The sequence below is a fragment of the Alternaria hordeiaustralica genome, assembly GCF_023758085.1.
Source record: "Alternaria hordeiaustralica strain BMP 2776 chromosome Unknown scaffold_23, whole genome shotgun sequence".
NCBI classification, from domain to species: domain Eukaryota; kingdom Fungi; phylum Ascomycota; class Dothideomycetes; order Pleosporales; family Pleosporaceae; genus Alternaria; species Alternaria hordeiaustralica.
This window is the reverse complement of record NW_026056795.1, coordinates 280,923-298,224: the sequence shown is the minus strand read 5'-3', so window position 1 is coordinate 298,224 and position 17,302 is coordinate 280,923. Positions and strand designations below refer to the sequence as shown.

General features: G+C 52.8%; 7 protein-coding genes across 7 annotated transcripts; 3 read left to right on the top strand and 4 right to left on the bottom strand.

The window, feature by feature from the left end:
• Positions 1 to 328: 328 nt before the first annotated feature.
• Positions 329 to 1,279, top strand: J4E84_008725 (uncharacterized protein; the record flags this gene model as incomplete). Its single annotated transcript, XM_049391295.1, has 3 exons — positions 329 to 778; positions 928 to 961; positions 1,017 to 1,279. The coding sequence occupies 3 exons, from the start codon at positions 329 to 331 to the stop codon at positions 1,277 to 1,279; spliced, it is 747 nt and encodes a 248-aa protein (XP_049240997.1).
• Positions 1,280 to 3,338: 2,059 nt separating this feature from the next.
• On the top strand, positions 3,339 to 5,015 carry J4E84_008724 (uncharacterized protein; the record flags this gene model as incomplete). Its single annotated transcript, XM_049391294.1, has 3 exons — positions 3,339 to 3,869; positions 3,921 to 4,763; positions 4,833 to 5,015. 3 exons carry the CDS (start codon positions 3,339 to 3,341, stop codon positions 5,013 to 5,015), a joined length of 1,557 nt encoding a protein of 518 aa, XP_049240996.1.
• A 407-nt stretch (positions 5,016 to 5,422) lies between these two features.
• Positions 5,423 to 6,926, bottom strand: J4E84_008723 (uncharacterized protein; the record flags this gene model as incomplete). The annotated part of the gene is made up of 3 exons (XM_049391293.1): positions 5,423 to 5,550; positions 5,614 to 6,238; positions 6,291 to 6,926. The coding sequence occupies 3 exons, from the start codon at positions 6,924 to 6,926 to the stop codon at positions 5,423 to 5,425; spliced, it is 1,389 nt and encodes a 462-aa protein (XP_049240995.1).
• A 707-nt stretch (positions 6,927 to 7,633) lies between these two features.
• PHB2 (Prohibitin-2, subunit of the prohibitin complex (Phb1p-Phb2p)) lies at positions 7,634 to 8,684 on the top strand (the record flags this gene model as incomplete). The annotated part of the gene is made up of 3 exons (XM_049391292.1): positions 7,634 to 7,811; positions 7,873 to 8,297; positions 8,349 to 8,684. 3 exons carry the CDS (start codon positions 7,634 to 7,636, stop codon positions 8,682 to 8,684), a joined length of 939 nt encoding a protein of 312 aa, XP_049240994.1.
• Positions 8,685 to 8,960: 276 nt separating this feature from the next.
• J4E84_008721 (uncharacterized protein) lies at positions 8,961 to 10,433 on the bottom strand (the record flags this gene model as incomplete). The annotated part of the gene is made up of 1 exon (XM_049391291.1): positions 8,961 to 10,433. One exon carries the CDS (start codon positions 10,431 to 10,433, stop codon positions 8,961 to 8,963), a length of 1,473 nt encoding a protein of 490 aa, XP_049240993.1.
• Positions 10,434 to 11,453: 1,020 nt separating this feature from the next.
• On the bottom strand, positions 11,454 to 13,884 carry J4E84_008720 (uncharacterized protein; the record flags this gene model as incomplete). Its single annotated transcript, XM_049391290.1, has 4 exons — positions 11,454 to 11,871; positions 11,923 to 13,518; positions 13,602 to 13,621; positions 13,789 to 13,884. The coding sequence occupies 4 exons, from the start codon at positions 13,882 to 13,884 to the stop codon at positions 11,454 to 11,456; spliced, it is 2,130 nt and encodes a 709-aa protein (XP_049240992.1).
• Positions 13,885 to 15,043: 1,159 nt separating this feature from the next.
• J4E84_008719 (uncharacterized protein) lies at positions 15,044 to 15,847 on the bottom strand (the record flags this gene model as incomplete). Its single annotated transcript, XM_049391289.1, has 1 exon — positions 15,044 to 15,847. One exon carries the CDS (start codon positions 15,845 to 15,847, stop codon positions 15,044 to 15,046), a length of 804 nt encoding a protein of 267 aa, XP_049240991.1.
• Between the last annotated feature and the right edge of the window lie 1,455 nt (positions 15,848 to 17,302).

The window sequence follows — 17,302 nt, the reverse complement described above, 5'->3', positions numbered from 1 at the left end:
GCATGACCTGCGATAGTAATCACAGTGCGGACGATGGCGGAGGAGGATACTGTGTCCGGAGAAGGGTGGATCTCAGATGATAGCAGTTTCTATGGTAAGTTTGGACACCTCAAGCTAATCCCATGAGAAGTGACTGACGGTGGGTTTAGGTGACGAGGATGAAAAACAACACCAATCAAAAAAGTGTGAAAGCTTCAAGACCGGACCTTTCTGGCGCGCACATGCCAAAGACCTAAACACAATCGCGGCTGCTGCAAGAACACTAGCACCACCATCAGATGGAGCTGTGTCAGACAAGCAACCTGCGGTAAAGGCTAATACCTTCGACATGTCGGGTCTCGATCGCCAAGCTATGGAGCAGGAGCGATTGGCAAGACAAGGCAAGCGAAAGCGAGAGCCCTCACCTGTGTCAGCCTCGAAACTTGAATTGTTCAATCCTTTGGAAGGACAGGATGATGCGTGGCAGCTAGGCGAGCCTGTTGATGACTTTGTCAGGCGACTTCCTCCATACACAACCTCCATCTCTACATGTCCCTGGATCTGGGCTGCTAATCCGTATCGCAATCCTCGCGACAAGTCACCTTCGCCGCGCGTTCAAGACTTTACATCGCATGGCACGGAGTTACTCCAACAGTCGCTCCAGACCCGCCGCGACATCCAGAATGAAGGCGCGAAGGGGCCTAGGGGCATGGTTACTAAACAGCTCCTCCAAGAGAGCAAAGCTCTACAAGAACGGATCTCGGACCTTGCAAAGGACACGCATGTTCTGTCCGGAAAGGTAAGTTCCATTAGCTGCCCGATCATTCACTTCTTCAAATCACTGACTGGTGTTAGTGGATGTTGTTCCCCAAAGCTGTGGAAGTTGCTCGGGTCTGGAAGCAAGTTGTCGCGAATGTGATCGATAATCGACTTGGCTGTACCTGCAAGGTGGCCACAGACGACGGCAAGGACGAGCGACTAAGTAAGTTTGGCGTACAACAGGTAGTGCACAAGTACTGACGAGATACCTTTCATAGTCTGTGTCTACACAAAGGACTTCCTGGACGCTGACGATGTACTGCGAGTACTCCATGAGCTTGAGACCATGGGTCTCATCAACGTCGGCAGGACCATTTACTACAAACCAGACGCCTACACTTATCTGGACCTTAGACGAGAGACGGCTGCAGCATATGGACTCCAAGCCAGTCTTTACAACTCACGAACTCTGTTGGCAGCTAACAAAGTTTCAAAGTCATCCTCGTTTCCGCAGAAGAAGCAGTCGACGCTGAAGAAGTGAGGTTGGGTGTACATCGTTAGCTGCTACGCTGTTTGGGGACGGGGTCGTCAGGCATGTTCAACCAACGAAACTCTCAAAGAAGCTACAGGTGTTGCTGGCCCTCTCTCATATGACAAACAATCCCAGCTTACCAATATTCGTTGAAGCGCTTTGAGCTGATCTTCCCATTTGCCTGGTCGTTCTGAATGCGGCAACCATTGCATAAATATTACAGACACCATTCACAGACGAACAAGTAAGCGTCAGACATGCAGTCATGCCTGTCGACGCTGACCACCGAGCCGCTGTCGGACGCAGCAGCCCGTTTGACATGCCGGCTAGGACCTTTGCGTACCATGCTGAGCAACACGCCTTCAATGACCCGGGCAAACGTAAGCAAAACTTGTCTTCGGCGTTGAAGCGCAGCTGCAAGGTCTTTACCGCTACACTGAGCTGCCGTAGGCGCATGCAGCCAATGTAGAGGCAGTTCGGCCCATCGTGCCTGCAGAGCCTGCCGGCCGCCAGAGCGAGTCGAGAGTAGCTATCGTCTTTGCGACGTCCGTCGTGTTGGCGCGCTACTGAAAATTCCAGAATCCGAGAGGCGTCGAGTTTTCGTTACTCGATAGTTACCCTGAGGACAGGGCTTCAGTGCCGTAGTTCGCCGCTTGCAATAGACGACTTCGACCGACGATCACATCATGACAGAACATCGGAAACCCCCGAAACCATAATATGGCCGTCTCTTCATATCTATACACATCCTCGCATTTCAGAGTCTCAGTAAAATGTCCAAGTGAAGTCGCGCTTGCTGGGACGAGGTAGGTAGAAGAATGGCACCAGCATGACCCGGGCGCGTTCGGGTTCTCGGTTGATGATATGGCTGTCGGCCAGCCCCGAACAGTCAGTCCGTTCGCATGGGTCTAGTCTGCGGCTCGCCTCAGTCTTCGGCGCATCGTATTTCCTTTACTCGATTTCTATCGAGTAATGGGAAGGTCGTATTGGGAGTTACGCTGGCTGACATATGCTTAGCTTCTCCGATGGAATCGGGCCTTACTCCGATATCTTCGAACTCGCACCTTCTATACCAACGAGCGTTTCACGACCATCTTGGAAGAGTGTGTTTCCAACTTCAATATTTACGCAAACCGTAAAGAAAGCAGTGAATAGAATATCACAGAGGCCCTGGGTCTGAGATTCTAGAAGTATGACGCTCCGCCGTTGACCCTGCGCTAGTCTGAGGGCTCTAATCGCGCGATCTACTGTGCGCCTATCGCGTGCAGCGATACCCTTGCAGCTGCTTATCAGTAACACATGCACGTCCCCCAACACCATCCACAACGTGCAGCAACACGTTTAGGAAGTTTACCGATTCCAACGCTCTACCCAATCTTCGGGGAATCAACCTTCGAGCACTGATGACGGAGAAACAGCTCATGATGCGCGCCCAACCTAGACAGCCAAAATCTCGCATGCTCGATCTTGGAGTAGCACACAGTACCAGGGCGAATAGCCTCGTATCTACACTAAATCGGCCAACGGGAGACAGGGTCGATATGCATGGCTAAGGCGGCCGCGATAGACTACCTCCACCCTAGTTACTCGATAGAATCGAGCAACGTGTATTCCAGGGTTCGCCGATGCTCCACAGTCCCCTGACGCCATGTTAGCTGACCCAGATTCTGGCTACAATGCCCCGAGAGGATCTTTGGGCTGGCCCATACCAACGGGTAGATAAGGGCCTGTACCCCAGGTTTTGGCGTTTTTGATAACGACTTACTGAGCGCATCTCTTCTCACAAACGTCTTCTCTGTTTGAAAGTACTGCTTCGTCAAATTTCAGCAAGACACAAACTACATTCCTCTTTGACATTCGTTAGGCGCAACACCAAACGTGCCTTATCAACGCTTATCTGCAGCTCACCCGGAGACGCCCACCTTCTTCCCCGCGTTTGCCGAGTTCGGGGCTTGTTGCTGTATATAGCTCTTGCTGTTAGCACGGAGCTGAGCACTTTCAGACTTCTTTGCGCACTCTTTTCTTGTCCTCGTCTTCTCACGGTCGATTAAATTTCCAACTTGGCATCATGGCACCCCACGCAACTACCCCTCCACCTGTCTCCCACGAGCAACCCATTCAAGCCATCACAGTTCTTGCCTCATCAAGAGCAGTTGTTGCTGGTCGGTTGACTGAGGCTACCATCGTCGTATCAAACCTCACAGGAAAGATCACTTCCATCTTTCACTCAGTACTTCCTCCTACAGACTTTCCTGAAGGTACACCATACACCGACTATTCGCCACAAATCTTGCTACCTGGTCTCGTTGATGCCCATGTCCACCTCAACGAGCCTGGTCGGACTGAGTGGGAAGGTTTCTGGACTGGTACTCGGGCTGCAGCGTTCGGTGGTGTCACGACTGTCATTGACATGCCCTTGAACGCCATCCCTCCTACGACTACTGTCGAGAACCTCAAGATCAAATGCGAAGCATCACAGGGAAAGTGCTGGGTTGATGTAGGCTTCTACGGTGGCATCATCCCCGGCAACTCAGGAGATCTCAAGGCTTTAGTCAAGGAGGGTGTTCGGGGCTTCAAGGGTTTCCTGTGCGACAGTGGAGTGAGCATATTTACCTCAGCACCCTAGCACGTGACACTAACCACTCCCTAGGTCGACGAATTCCCCGCCGTCTCATCCCTCGACATCGAAAAGGCGCTCCTAGAACTCAAAGACTCAACAACAACACTAATGTTCCACGCCGAGATGATCCCACCCATCACCGACTCTGTAGGCGACGACGTACAACAATCCCTTCCTCCACTCGCCCCCAAAGGCCCATTAACCTCATACGACACATTCCTGCAATCCCGCCCCCCATCCTTCGAAACCTGCGCCGTAGCCGAAATCCTCTCGCTAGCCCACCTCGCCCCCGACCTGCAACTCCACATCGTGCACCTCTCTGCCATAGAAGCCATTCCCATGCTACGCAAAGCGCGCGCCGACGGCATCAAGATCACAGCAGAAACCTGTTTCCACTACCTCGCCCTCGCATCCGAAGGCATCCAGGAAGGCGACACAAGACATAAATGCTGCCCGCCCATCCGCTCCCAATCTAACCAAGACGGTCTTTGGGACGAACTGCTCCAAGACACGGCTGATGGCGTGATCCAAACAGTCGTCTCAGACCACTCGCCTTGCACGCCTGAAATCAAACTCTTACCCCCGCATCTAGCACCTAAGAAAACGGATGAGAGCAGCAAGACCGAAATCCAAGGACCAGAAGGAAAAGGCGATTTCTTCAGCGCTTGGGGCGGCATCTCGAGCGTGGGCCTCGGTCTACCTATCCTGTGGACCGAAGGCACGAAGCGCAATCCCGACTTCAGCGTCGAGGAAATCGTACGCTGGTGCTGTAGGAATACGGCGAAGCAGGTTGGGCTGGAGAAGAGCAAGGGCGATATCAGTGTCGGGTTTGATGCTGATATTGTTGTTTTTGACGACGAGGCTGAGTTCTTGGTATGTGGTTCCCGATCTCTTCTCTCCTCTTTTCATTTACGGATGGGCTGTGAGCTAACGGTAATGCAGGTCGAGCCTAACACTATGCTCTTCCGCAACAAGGTCTCGCCGTATGAAAACAAGACGCTCAAGGGTGTTGTGAGGGAGACTTGGCTACGCGGTCAACGTGTCTTTTCGAGGACAGAAGGGTTTCAAGAGAAATCTGGACCGCAGGGCAAGTTGTTGCTTGAGCCGCGCAAGATGAGCGCTTAGGTCAAGGAGGGTGGGGGATTTGCTTTGGTTGTTATGAAGGGTGGGCTGCATATACATGGTTTGGACACGCTGCATAGAGCATGTGGTGTTTGACGTCTTTCCTTTCTTTACTGCATAGATGGTGTTTTTCATTTGGGTACGAATTGCATAGAAGATATTTACAGTCTGAATATGAACCTGCGTACAAAGTACGTGCTTCTGCTTGTTTTCCTCGCAAGTCATGAACCAAATGCCGTGTACGGAACACCAGGTCCTCTCGCAATGAGCAATACCATGTAGTATTCCATGCCAGCTAACAAACAACACACCGAGAACAATGGGTTTATCAAGTACAGCGTATAGTACACATCCTTCAACCCCTATGTATGCACGTCTCTTGGTCTGATACCAAGCCCCTGGAAAATGGTTTACAAGTATTTCTTGGGCGCACCACCCCGCCTCTTCTTGTAAACGATATAAGCACCTGTGATCATAATCTGAACAGCGACCGCGATGAAAAAGAAGGTCATTAGGCTGGGTCCGTGGCTGCCGACAACTGTGATATTGAGTTAGCTTTAATGTCCTCTTAAAACACATCGGATTGAGAATTGTCACTTACCATCACCCATCATACCAGGCAAACTCGACATGACGTGTCCGTGGTTCCTGTCCAAAGCGTGATGAATTTGCTGCATCATGTCCTTGTAATCCTTGTTCTCGATGTCTCGCAGTATCTGCATAGTCGTGCGCTCAACCTTTTCCATGTTGCGGATTGTGGCCGCGGCGCGGTCATCCATGGGTACGATGCGGCGATGGAGCTCCTCCCAGCGCTCCATGTTCTCCTTGTGGATGAGTGTAACGGTCTCTTGGATTTCATAGACGCGGTTGTTGATGATCTGAATGCGGTTGTGAAGGTCGGCGAATTGGTCTTGTTGCGAGCGGATATTGCCTGCTAGAACGTCTTCGAGCATCTTGGGGATGTCTTGCTGGGAGGTGGAGGAACCGTAGTTCTGCTGCCCTTGGTTCTGCTTGTGTGTCTGCTGCTCATGGCCTTGTTGGGCAGCGAGGTTTTGCTGTTGTTGGTGTTGTTGCTGGGAGTTGATGTAGTCCTTCTTGCTTAGGTTGGGCTCTTCGCGCGTGTACGAGTTGGTGGTAGAGACGACGAACTTGTGGACTTCGAAGGAGTCGGGGTTCTCGGCGGAGGAGGCACTTACACCGAAGTAGTAGCCTTCAGGGAGATCGACCTAGAGGGATAGTTAGTGGTGTGTATCTGAGCGCGTGGGTTTGAGAGCATACCTTGTTAGTCTTGAAGCAGGTTTCTCCGTCTACAATGACCTCTAGGAAACCCTCTGCGTGGTGCAATTTGATAGGAGTAAGCTCTCCACGGTTCCTGTATGCGTAATCGCATCTGCCAAAGGCCAATGTATCAGGGTCAGGGTGAGCCCTGATGTCCTTGGTCCCGTCGTTCAGGAAACCGCGAACAGAGCCGCCGTGTCCTTCATACTGATCTATGACGAGTACCAGTCCGTCGAACTTAGGAGCCGTGTACAGGCTCGCTGGTGTCTCCCGCGCTTGCGAGTCCTTGATGTACCACAACTGCAGGTTACCGCCTCCACGCTCCATGCCAGTCGCTCTGAAGTCCAACTCGGCCGTCCAGTCGCCGCTGTGGTGTAGGGGGTCCTGCGCCCATATCGAACCACGCTTGCCTCCAGGGTAGGGAGGTGTGAGGATAATTCTGTCGGAAAGAATCTGGGGCACATAGTCGTCTGAGCCCTGGATGACGAAGTGAGGGACTGTCGTATAATCGGGCGAGATTTGTTGGCCAGCTTTCTGGCCAAAGCTGAGGTTGTCTATGACATATTGGGCGTGCGCTGTGGAGAGAGCGAGGGTCGACCAGGCAATGGTCCGCAGCGATTGCGGTGTGATGTGCATGTTGGAGGGGCGCAATGCGGTGCTCGGGTTGACGATGAGGCTCGACTCGGGGTGCAATTGGTTGCTCGATTATACTCGGACGTAGTCTATCTATCTGGAATCTTGTCAGAGGGTTGTCGAATTGGAGCTAAAGCAGTGAACCAACGTACCTCCTGCTTGGCTGATAGTAGCTTCACCTGCGTCGCAATGGTTCACGCGACGGTCGCAAGTCAATTAATCGAGAGTGAAAGAAACAATCGGGTATCACGAAACGATGGCAATGCACAAGAAAAGAAGAACCGCCGCCAGATGGGCAGGAACGAAACCGAATGGAGATGGGGGAGCTTATGGACAGCTGTGCTTAAGACGGGTCTACCTATGACATTGATTGGGTGGTCTATGCGCCGAGATACTGCGACAACTCTGGTAAGCCACCATCTAAGATGAGACGTCAAGCCCGCGAGGACATTCGACCTGTGGGTACGACACTGATGAAATGTTTCAAGCGATGCGCAAATGACCGAAAATATAGTCGCAAAGGGGTCTAGCCACCGCGATACAGCAATGCGGAGGTTGCTTGGCGGTTCGGTGCGGTCGGGAGTCGTGATTGGCCGACTACCATTTTCTCATCGTCGACTACCTCATGACCGAGCTGCATCCGCCATCGTCGCCGCCTACACGTCTCACGCACCCCACGCCAACCCCTCACCCTCACCCTCACGGCCAACATGTCTGCACCGGATCCCAAGGAAGCCTGGGCGCGCATCCAGAATGAGCTCACACGACGCGGCTCTCGATTCGGCGGCGCGGGCGGCGGCGGACCACCGAAGGGCCTCTTTGGAGGTCTTGGAGGTCTGGTACTAGTTGGTGGTGGAATCTGGATGGCGAACAATGCTCTGTTCAACGGTACGTCTTCTTTAAAGGGCCTTCCAATGGCCATAGTACGAATGATGCTGACTTGCGACAGTCGACGGTGGTCACCGAGCAATCAAGTACACCCGAGTAGGCGGCGTCCAGAAGGAAATCTACAGCGAAGGAACCCACTTCCGCATTCCCTGGTTCGAGACACCCATCACCTACGACGTGCGCGCCAAACCCCGAAACGTCGCCTCCCTCACCGGCACCAAGGACTTGCAGATGGTCAACATAACCTGCCGTGTACTGTCAAGACCGCGAGTCGAATCTCTGCCGCAGATCTACAGGACATTGGGCACCGACTACGATGAGCGTGTTCTGCCATCCATCGTCAACGAGGTTCTCAAGAGCGTCGTGGCGCAGTTCAATGCCAGCCAGCTCATCACACAGCGTGAGAACGTCAGTAGGCTGGTACGCGACAACTTGGTCCGAAGAGCAGCGAGGTTCAACATCATGCTCGACGATGTCTCTCTAACAGTAAGTTCCAACCCACATATCCTTACCCCGCCATATTCTAACCATCTTTAGCACCTCGCCTTCTCCCCCGAGTTCACCGCCGCAGTCGAAGCCAAACAAGTCGCACAGCAAGAGGCCCAACGTGCCGCCTTCGTCGTCGACAAAGCCCGCCAGGAGAAGCAAGCCACCGTCGTCCGCGCCCAGGGTGAGGCCCGCTCCGCCGAGCTGATTGGTGACGCCATCAAGAAGAGCAGGAGTTACGTTGATCTCAGAGAGTTCGAGAACGCAAGGAATATCGCACAGATTCTGCAACAGAGCGCAAACAAGGTCTACCTCGACAGCAGGGGTCTCGGTCTGGACATCAGCCAAACCACGGCGGATAAGGAGCAGAGGGCAAACAGGAAGTAAGAAGATGAAGTGGAATGCGTATCTGAGGAAATACTATTCGAAGACAACGCCATGTATAAATATCTCTGGGAAAAGCGAGGTGCAAGCGTGCAATTGTGTAGCTTTCCACTCATGATCAAATAACAACAAAGTACTCCAACTCAACCCGGCTGTCCTCATGGTACGAGAGGTGTATGCAATGGACCAGGCATACCACTCAAAATGACATGAGGATGATGGAAGCAAGACTGTGTCGAAAGGGTAATGGTATTAATGCGCAAGTACTATATAGGGGTATCACTCTTCGCTCTTCCTCTTCTTCTCCGCATGCTCGTCCTCGTCTCCACCCACAAACTCAGTTCCATCTTCACCGACCTCACTCTCAACCTCGTCCACAGCCCTCTTCCTTTTCTCTGTCCTCGTAACCTCCTCGCCAGCCGACTTCTCCGTAACAAACAACGTACTAGCCGTCTCCTTGACACTACTACTGTTACTCTGCTCACTCACCCCCTGCTCCACTACCGCCTCTCCTCCCTCCTCTTCTTCCTCATCAACCAACCCCAAATCCACCGTGTTCTTCTCCGGATCCTCGAGCGCAGCCTGAATCTTCTCAAGCCCCATATCGTCTCCCTCAAGCGTCTCACTGATATCAGGATCCACCCAGCCCTCTGTGTAGCTGCCCCCGAAATCAATGATCCACAGCTCGTCATTCGCGTCGACCATGAAGTTGTCTGCTTTCGCATCACCCCAAATGATACCGTTGTCGTGAAGCAACGACACATAGGCCGCACTCTTCTCACTCCAAACACGCCTCTTCTCCTCGTCCACCGACGACCTGAGCAACTTGGTCAACGGCGTCGGCGCATCGATATTCTCCAGTAACAAGCCCATGACTTCAGTCTTGCTATTGCCCTGAGCGACAAATCCGCGTAGATGGGGAAACTTGATATCCAGATCTAGTTTCTCGATCTTACGCAGGATCTGTATCTCGCGCTTGACAGAGTCGGGTTGGTCGGCTACAACCGGCTTGAAGAAGTATGTGTCCTTCGTCTCTTTATGGAGGACTTGGCCTGGGTGTGCGGGAGGTGGCATGCTGACTTCTGACTCGACGGTTAGGTCGTTGGCGTTGAGCCAGGGGAGCTTGTAATCTTGCATGTATTTGGGAACTTTCATGCGGGGGACGAGGGCTTCGATTTGGGCTTCTAGGTCGGATGTTGTTTCCAAGAGTTCTGGTGAGAGTTCTCCGTTGGCGATTTGCAACGTGTAGAAGTATGTCGGTCCGTGATACCATTCGTAAAGGGTGGGTTCTTCGGGTTCGCGGTTCGGTGGCGCGTAGGTGTTTGTGATTTCGGAGAAGGAGGCGAGGATCCAGTTTCGCAGTTCAACGCCTGCGCTCGCGGAGTCTTGATCGGCGTCTTCTCCTGCTTCTGAGACGTCGTCCTCTACATATTCGTCGTCAGAGTCGGCTGTGACGTCGATGCCACTATCCTTTCCCTCTGAACCCTGTCGGTCTTTGTTCTTGTTCTTCTTGCTCTTCACTTTTGCTTCTCGTTGTTCAGCGAGCTCCTCTTCGCGCTCGTCGGCTTCGCGAAGCGCAGAGATCTTGTCGAGGTATTCGTAGTAGAGAGGCTTTTCAGAGGATTTTTGAAGTACCTTGGGGTCGACAGTGACATGGAAACGGACATCATTGATGAGAGCTGTCAGAGCACAGCTATCGTCGTTGTCATAGGAAAAGTGTAGGGTATGCGCTTTGGTGGTAGTCTGAGCCATTGCTTCAAAGAGAGTGCGATTGGTGCTAGGCGTAGCGCTGAGAGTATGAATGTGAATGGTCTCTAACACAAAAGACGGCACACTACATCTATACTGACATCGCAACAGCCCACAGACTCAAATCTACCCCTGCACCGACATCATCGCTATTTTGGATCGCCGACCTAATCGCATAGCGAATCCCATGCCACACCATAGGGGGCTTTGTCTGACCCATGCATCTACATCATAGATGTCGTCCTGATCTGCAGGTACGATCGAGACAGTGGGGAACGGCACCTTCGGGATGCATTTTAAGTGGCTGGCAGGTGCTGGTGCGTCAATAAATCCGATCTGGAATCGACGTCAGGGTATCGATCTGAAACTGTATAAAATTGGGAAGGTTGGGGTGAAAGGGATCGGGGGCTGGCGCGTCGCGAACACGGGTGCGCGCGATCAGATGTCGTGACGTCAACTAATTGCCGTGACGACTTAGCGCTTCTGCGTTCCTGTGACGACCACCCCCAATTCGATAGATCAGATACATGATTTGCTTTTTGTCAGCTCGTTGGTTGACCAGGGAATCACAGGTAAAGATTATGTCTGGATAGCGATGTTTCAAGATGAAATCATATTTGTCGATTGACAAGACGTCCAACATTGTCGCATTGCTACATAAACGCTCATCGTTCATATCGATGCATCGCTAGCAGAAATACTGCACTAGTTCTGACGTTCAATCGTCGAGATAGCCAAACCATATACGCCGTTTTGAAATAACAATTGTGCCTGCCAAAGGAGCGTGATCCCCACGTCGCGCGGCCCCTATAGTAACAAAAACCAGAAGCGAAACATGATCCTTTCCTAAGAATGATCTTAGATCCTGTCAAGATCTTGGAGAGCCTGCCCAGAAGTAAGAATTGAAAGCAATGCGTTGAACCATCTTCCAGAGATTTCGCAAACGCCGAGTCATTATACGTCGTAATCCATAACAGTTATCATACAGCCTCGCAGTGGCGTCGTCGCGTCGAGTAAGAATATTTATACGGTGAAGTCCAAAAGGTCGTAGGATGAGGAGTCCAACGAAGTGAAATCGCCCATTGCCTTCATCTCAAGGTCGAACTGAGAGTATGAGGTGTCAGGCATGGTGTCGAACAACTCATCGAGAGCGTCTTTGGGCTCGATTGGCGATGTCGGTGGTGTTGTGAATTGATGAGACTGGACAGACGACCGTGATGGTGACGACGAAGCCTTTAGCGGGCTGGACTGGACTGGCGCGCTCGAACCGTTTGCGGACCCAGCGGAAGCGGGCCGCATGTCGGCGGGTGACATAGGAGGCGTATGCGAGTGTTGAGAGAGCTGTTGGAGGATGTTCATTGACGCAGCGTCGCTTGAGTAGTTGGCAGACGCAAAGCTCGATTGTGCGTCGTCTGCGAATGGGCTTGATGAGGCCTCAAAGCTGTTACATGTATCAGTATTGTATTGGACAAAGTTTGGTTGAGGAACTAACCTGAAGGGATCCGCTGAAGCGTTCATGGAATCGTAGCTTTGCGAGTCAGACAGAAGCTGGGGCATGTCCTGCGATTGAGCAGGTTCGTAGCCCTCGAGTGGTGATGGCGATCGAGCTTCTGAGTACGGCGAGCCAGCTGAGGATGGTGCTGCCGATGCTAGTGCCCGCGACCTGCTGGCCTTCTCGACACGCTGCTCCATGTCTGGACGATTCTTCTTCGGTCGGCCACGCTTGGCTTGTCGGCGGACTGCGTCAGGGAACCCACCGACACACATACCACGCTGACGGTGGCGCGTGAGGGCATCTTGTCGTGCGAACCCGGCGCCACATGGGCACTTGTAGGGCTTGTTGCCTGAGTGGATCTTTGCATGGCGCTTCAGGTCATGCTGGCGAACAAAGCACTTGCCGCATCCATTGCACTTGTATTGACGATCGCCAAGATGGGTTTGAACGTGCGATCGGATGTTTTCTCGTCGTCCGAAGACCTTGCCGCACCCATGGTAGAGGCAGGTCCACTTGCCAGTTGTGGTATCTTGCTCGCTGATGTAACGCGCAACTTCTTCAGGTGCGATGCCAGTGAACTCGAAGCTCGCGTCAACCTCAAGGTCGTTGAAGATCTGAGGCTGGGGGAATGAGTCCATGGGGAGTCCGTTGATCGACATTGAAGTCTGCGGTGTGGGCAACAGAGCTGGTGTGTGCGAAAACATCATCTCTTGGTGCTCTTCGATGTTCTCTAGGAAAGAGTGCATGTCTTTCTGCTGTTGCGGCGAAGAAACTGGCGATGGCGACAAAGCATCGGATGTGTAGTAAGAGGACGACTCGTAACCCATGTCGGCATCTGGGTTGTCAAAGTCGAAAGTCATGGCTCTGGAGGTTGGCTCGAGGTTGATGTCACCCATAGCAGTGAAGCTTGGGTGCTGAGTTGCGCCAAACGACTCATGGCTTGGTAGTTGCGCTGGCTTTTGCGGTGTCGCAGTGGGGGTTGGTAGGATGTTAATGAAGACTTGTCCACTTGAGCCATACACTGATTGTATGTGCTCGTGGAGTTCTTTCAGTTGCTGTGCGGTGGGGGGTTTAGAGGGGGATGAGGGAGGCTGCTGGGGAGACTGCGCACGGAGTGTCCGTCGTGGAGTCCGCGGTGTGATGGGAGAGATCTGTACTGGGGACGCCAAGAAGGAATCCTGGGGGCCCGGCTGGGGCTGTCTTAGCGGCTGCGCTACTTGCATAGATTGCTGTGGTATTTGTCCTAGATTGTTAGTATTACTTACCGTACTGTCCTCCTGCTGGAAGGTGGGTGTGTCGAAGGGTCCTGGTCGTTGGGTGTAGTCCTGGTGTTGGGCTTGTCGGGCGGCATGGATGGGGTCTAGGTTGAGGCCGCGTAGATCCAAGCTCATGCCGCTTCGGTTGCGTCGTTGTAGTTTAGCAGGTGGTGCTCGTACTGTGGGTGCGTCAAAAACAGCTGGTGTCGAAAGTTGTCGGCGGTGCTGAATCCGTTGGCGCTGGATGCCGGCTGGCATATTTGTGGACAGCATTTCGTATGCAGGTGGAGTCCGGAGTCGGTTCTGGAGGAGGGGGATAGTCCTGTGGTGTCCGAAACTGGTATGTTGTTAGCAACTGATATCATGTGATGGCCCGACCACGATGAGATGGAAGCCTCGAGTTGAGAGATAACGACTTACCTCACGCAGTGCAAGCGGCGCTCCGCCGGGCGGTTAGTATCCTTATGGAATCCTCAGTACAGATGCAGTCTCCCAGTAGCCTGCGTCAAGTAAGTGTGTGGCCGAAGCCTGTGCGTGTGTATATGTGTGTTGGTAGAGATGTGATCAGTAGCAGTCGCTAAAGCAGCAATCGATAGTTGAAACGAACAAAGAGATGTGGATGCGAGAGATGAGTAGCAAAGTGGAGGATAAATGCGGAGGAGGATATGACGATGTATAATGCCTTACCGGGTCGGGTAAACATTGAGCTCTATCTGGCGTTGCCGCCGCAACGACATGGTTCCAAGGTTACCCGGAGCCGCCCATGCACCAGAAGCGAGGCTAGGCTGAGACGGCGATAGCGCATCTGCGAAACGCACGGGGCGCCTGGTAGCCCGCGGGGCCGCCCACATTGATTTTGGTACTTTTCGAATTCCTCTGGTGCCTTCTCCCCGCAACCTTTGCATCTACGTGAGGAAAGCATCTCGAAGAGAGGCTCAGCGTTCAAGATGCAGATCTTCGTCAAGACCCGTACGTTACCACCCGCACACACCCTGCGCCGCCATCATCGCCATGATCGCATGCGAAGCGCCACCTAGAGCTCAGCGGCTGACAATCTCCCAGTCACGGGCAAGACCATCACTCTCGAGGTCGAGAGCTCTGATACCATTGACAATGTCAAGTCCAAGATCCAGGGTATGTAGTGACACACCGCTCTACCGGTTTCGCGTCTAACACCGCTCAGACAAGGAGGGCATTCCCCCGGACCAGCAGCGTCTGATCTTCGCCGGAAAGCAGCTCGAGGATGGCCGCACTCTTTCGGACTACAACATCCAGAAGGAGTCCACCCTCCACTTGGTCCTCCGCCTCCGTGGTGGAGCCAAGAAGCGCAAGAAGAAGGTGTACACCACTCCCAAGAAGATCAAGCACAAGCGCAAGAAGACCAAGCTAGCGGTCCTCAAGTACTACAAGGTCGACGGTGATGGCAAGATCGAGCGCCTCCGCCGCGAGTGCCCCCAGGCCGAGTGCGGTGCCGGTGTCTTCATGGCCGCCATGCACAACCGCCAGTACTGCGGAAAGTGCCACCTCACCTACGTCTTCGACGAGGCCAAATAAGCGCGTCGCCACCGGGGAACGCGATACGATCGACAACGAGTTACGGCATCATGGCATATATCGGAGGAGCTGGATAGGTTCCACCACAATGTCGGACATCTAGAATCAATCAAATTCGTCATGGACATCAGATGTTGTTACAATCTCCAATGCGTGAACCTGCCGCCCAGCACATCCGCTGCGAGCCTCGTACTGCAGTTTGTGAGACTGTGCATCATTACAGCTTTCATTACTGACTGGGCACAAAGCATGCACATTTGAATCGTGGTATCATCATGTCGTTATGGCTGTGGACCACTACCTAGCGACTACAAACTAACTGAGGTGCACATCACTACGACCGCTCCCAACATGCCAATCATTAGTATCGAGAATTGCTCCCCCGACATCCGCACAGCCGCTCCCAGTTGAGCGTTACCGCCTGGACCTGCGATCTCGCCTTGCCCACTCGTACCACCCTGGCCGTTACCATTGGTGTTTCCACTTCCCCTCCCACCCGATCCGTCATCCGCCCCATTTCCTCCAACTTGACCACCGTCACTCCTTCCGCTTGTCTCAATCTCAATGTCCTGCATAGGCGTACCCGGTGGGTTATTAACGCTGTTGACCTGAGTTTGGAAGTCGACTAACGGGTTTTCGATCATGGCGCAGGGCATTCGTCCACCATTTGCGCTGAGCGGTCCGGGAGCGGGTTTCGTAGTAAGCTGTGAGGCACCAGGGAAACGCTGAATGCTATTCGTGACGCTGATGGGAAGGTTGAAGATGGTATATCGGTCCACGCCATTCAGTCGATAGTTCTGGTGTATGCTGATGTTGTAGTCCCCCCTCGCAGTAGAACCCTCATCCTCGTTGTTGTCTCCGACCAAACACTCAGGCCATTCGAAGTTGATGTGCTTGACTGTTTGACCACTTTCTTGATCTAGTATGTCTGCGAGTGGCGGTGTGGACGTCGTTATGTTCGATATAGTGAAGTTCTTCTGCGTAACCGTAGATGTAAGGAAGAGCGTAAAGTTAAAGACCTGGGTGAGCGGGTCGGCGATATTGCGTGGCGGCACTTGGAGTTTGCCATCGCCTGAGATATCGAGCGCGATATGAAGGAAGTCGCCGCCCATGGGCGTAAATGGCTGGGGCTTGTGTTCTTGTCAGCAGGAGAATCGCGCGTCTTGACACTTCCACCTACTGCAAGGATGATACCTAAGCCAGGTGTAAATATTCTTCCATTCACGATAGTGAACGCGCTGTTGTCGGACCCATCGTTCTGTCCATTACGATTATTATCGCCGTTCTGTCGTCTCTCGAATCCCCCATGATTCGGCGACCACGATCCCAGCATCTGCGCACCGACGGCATTGTGCATTAGACATAGTGAAAAGAGTGAAAGGAACGAGAAAAAAGAGGAGGAAATCATTGCTCAACAACGATGCATGCTGACCAGCAGTAACGACAGAAGGAAAGAAGCGCGAAAGACAGCCTGAAGCAGGATATGTCGTTAGCAGGAAATCAAGGAAGCGCAATTACAGCGAGGCTTCGTAACCCGCGATAACCGGTGGAGGTGTCGAGTGCCCAGTGGCCTTTGCATGATGCTTGGTAGTGGGCGAGAACTGGCTTTCATGCAATAGTGGACGAAATATGCCTTATGAGGCATGCGAATTTCATTTCGAGACGCGTGGTGCCTGAGGAGTGATAGTTCGGCTGTGGTTCAGCCGGTGGGGGCTGCAATTCGCTAGGTCGTTTCTTCTGTGTCTCGGGCGCCTTCGCTCGAACACGACGCATCGGCGCGACTCATCACTTCTGCGACCTATGATACCTAGCTTCACTCCGATGATGAAGTGCAGAAGCTCGGCCTTATCTCGTCTTAAATAGCTCTCTTTCCAATCGAATCCAGCACGGCGCTCACCCGAAGTGCTTGCCGGGCCTCACAGATAGTCGAGCCGGAAGCGGAACAGCAATGATGAGCTCAGTTTTGGTGCCACCTTATACAAGAAAAAACCTGAACAGGGCTAGAGCCTACATCGACGTTAGGTTACCTACTTTGCATGTTTTCATGGTGATGTAGGTTGCAGACCTGTTTAGCTTATTTGTAGGTTGACATGGTGCGCAGAAACCGCGATATCGAGTCCATGACGCCCGCAGATGATCGACCCGTATCATGGCCTCATCTCAAGTACTTGCGGCAATGCTAATAATAAAACTAACATAACATTGTCGACGTTGCCACCTCTTCACAGTACCTTCGCGACACCATATCGTTGTGTTAACACCTATTACGTCTCAAGATGACACTGTAGGCAATGTCAGCGCACTGTCAAAAGCTGCGTTGCTGTTTGCAAACATGTCTAGATCCAGGCCAGACTACAAAGGTCTTACTTCGCTCTCGACGGACAGCAGCGCCATCCACTTCAGACCTTACTAACCCTCCTGGTGAGTGCTTTAGAGGTATCTTCGCTGAACCATGTGCAAATCATGCAGAATTCCCGGGGTTGCTCCTCAAGAAGTCCGACATGATAAGTCTACTTCGTTCTCAGCATCAAAAGACGACCCGGCAAAAGAACAAGCTATCAACACTC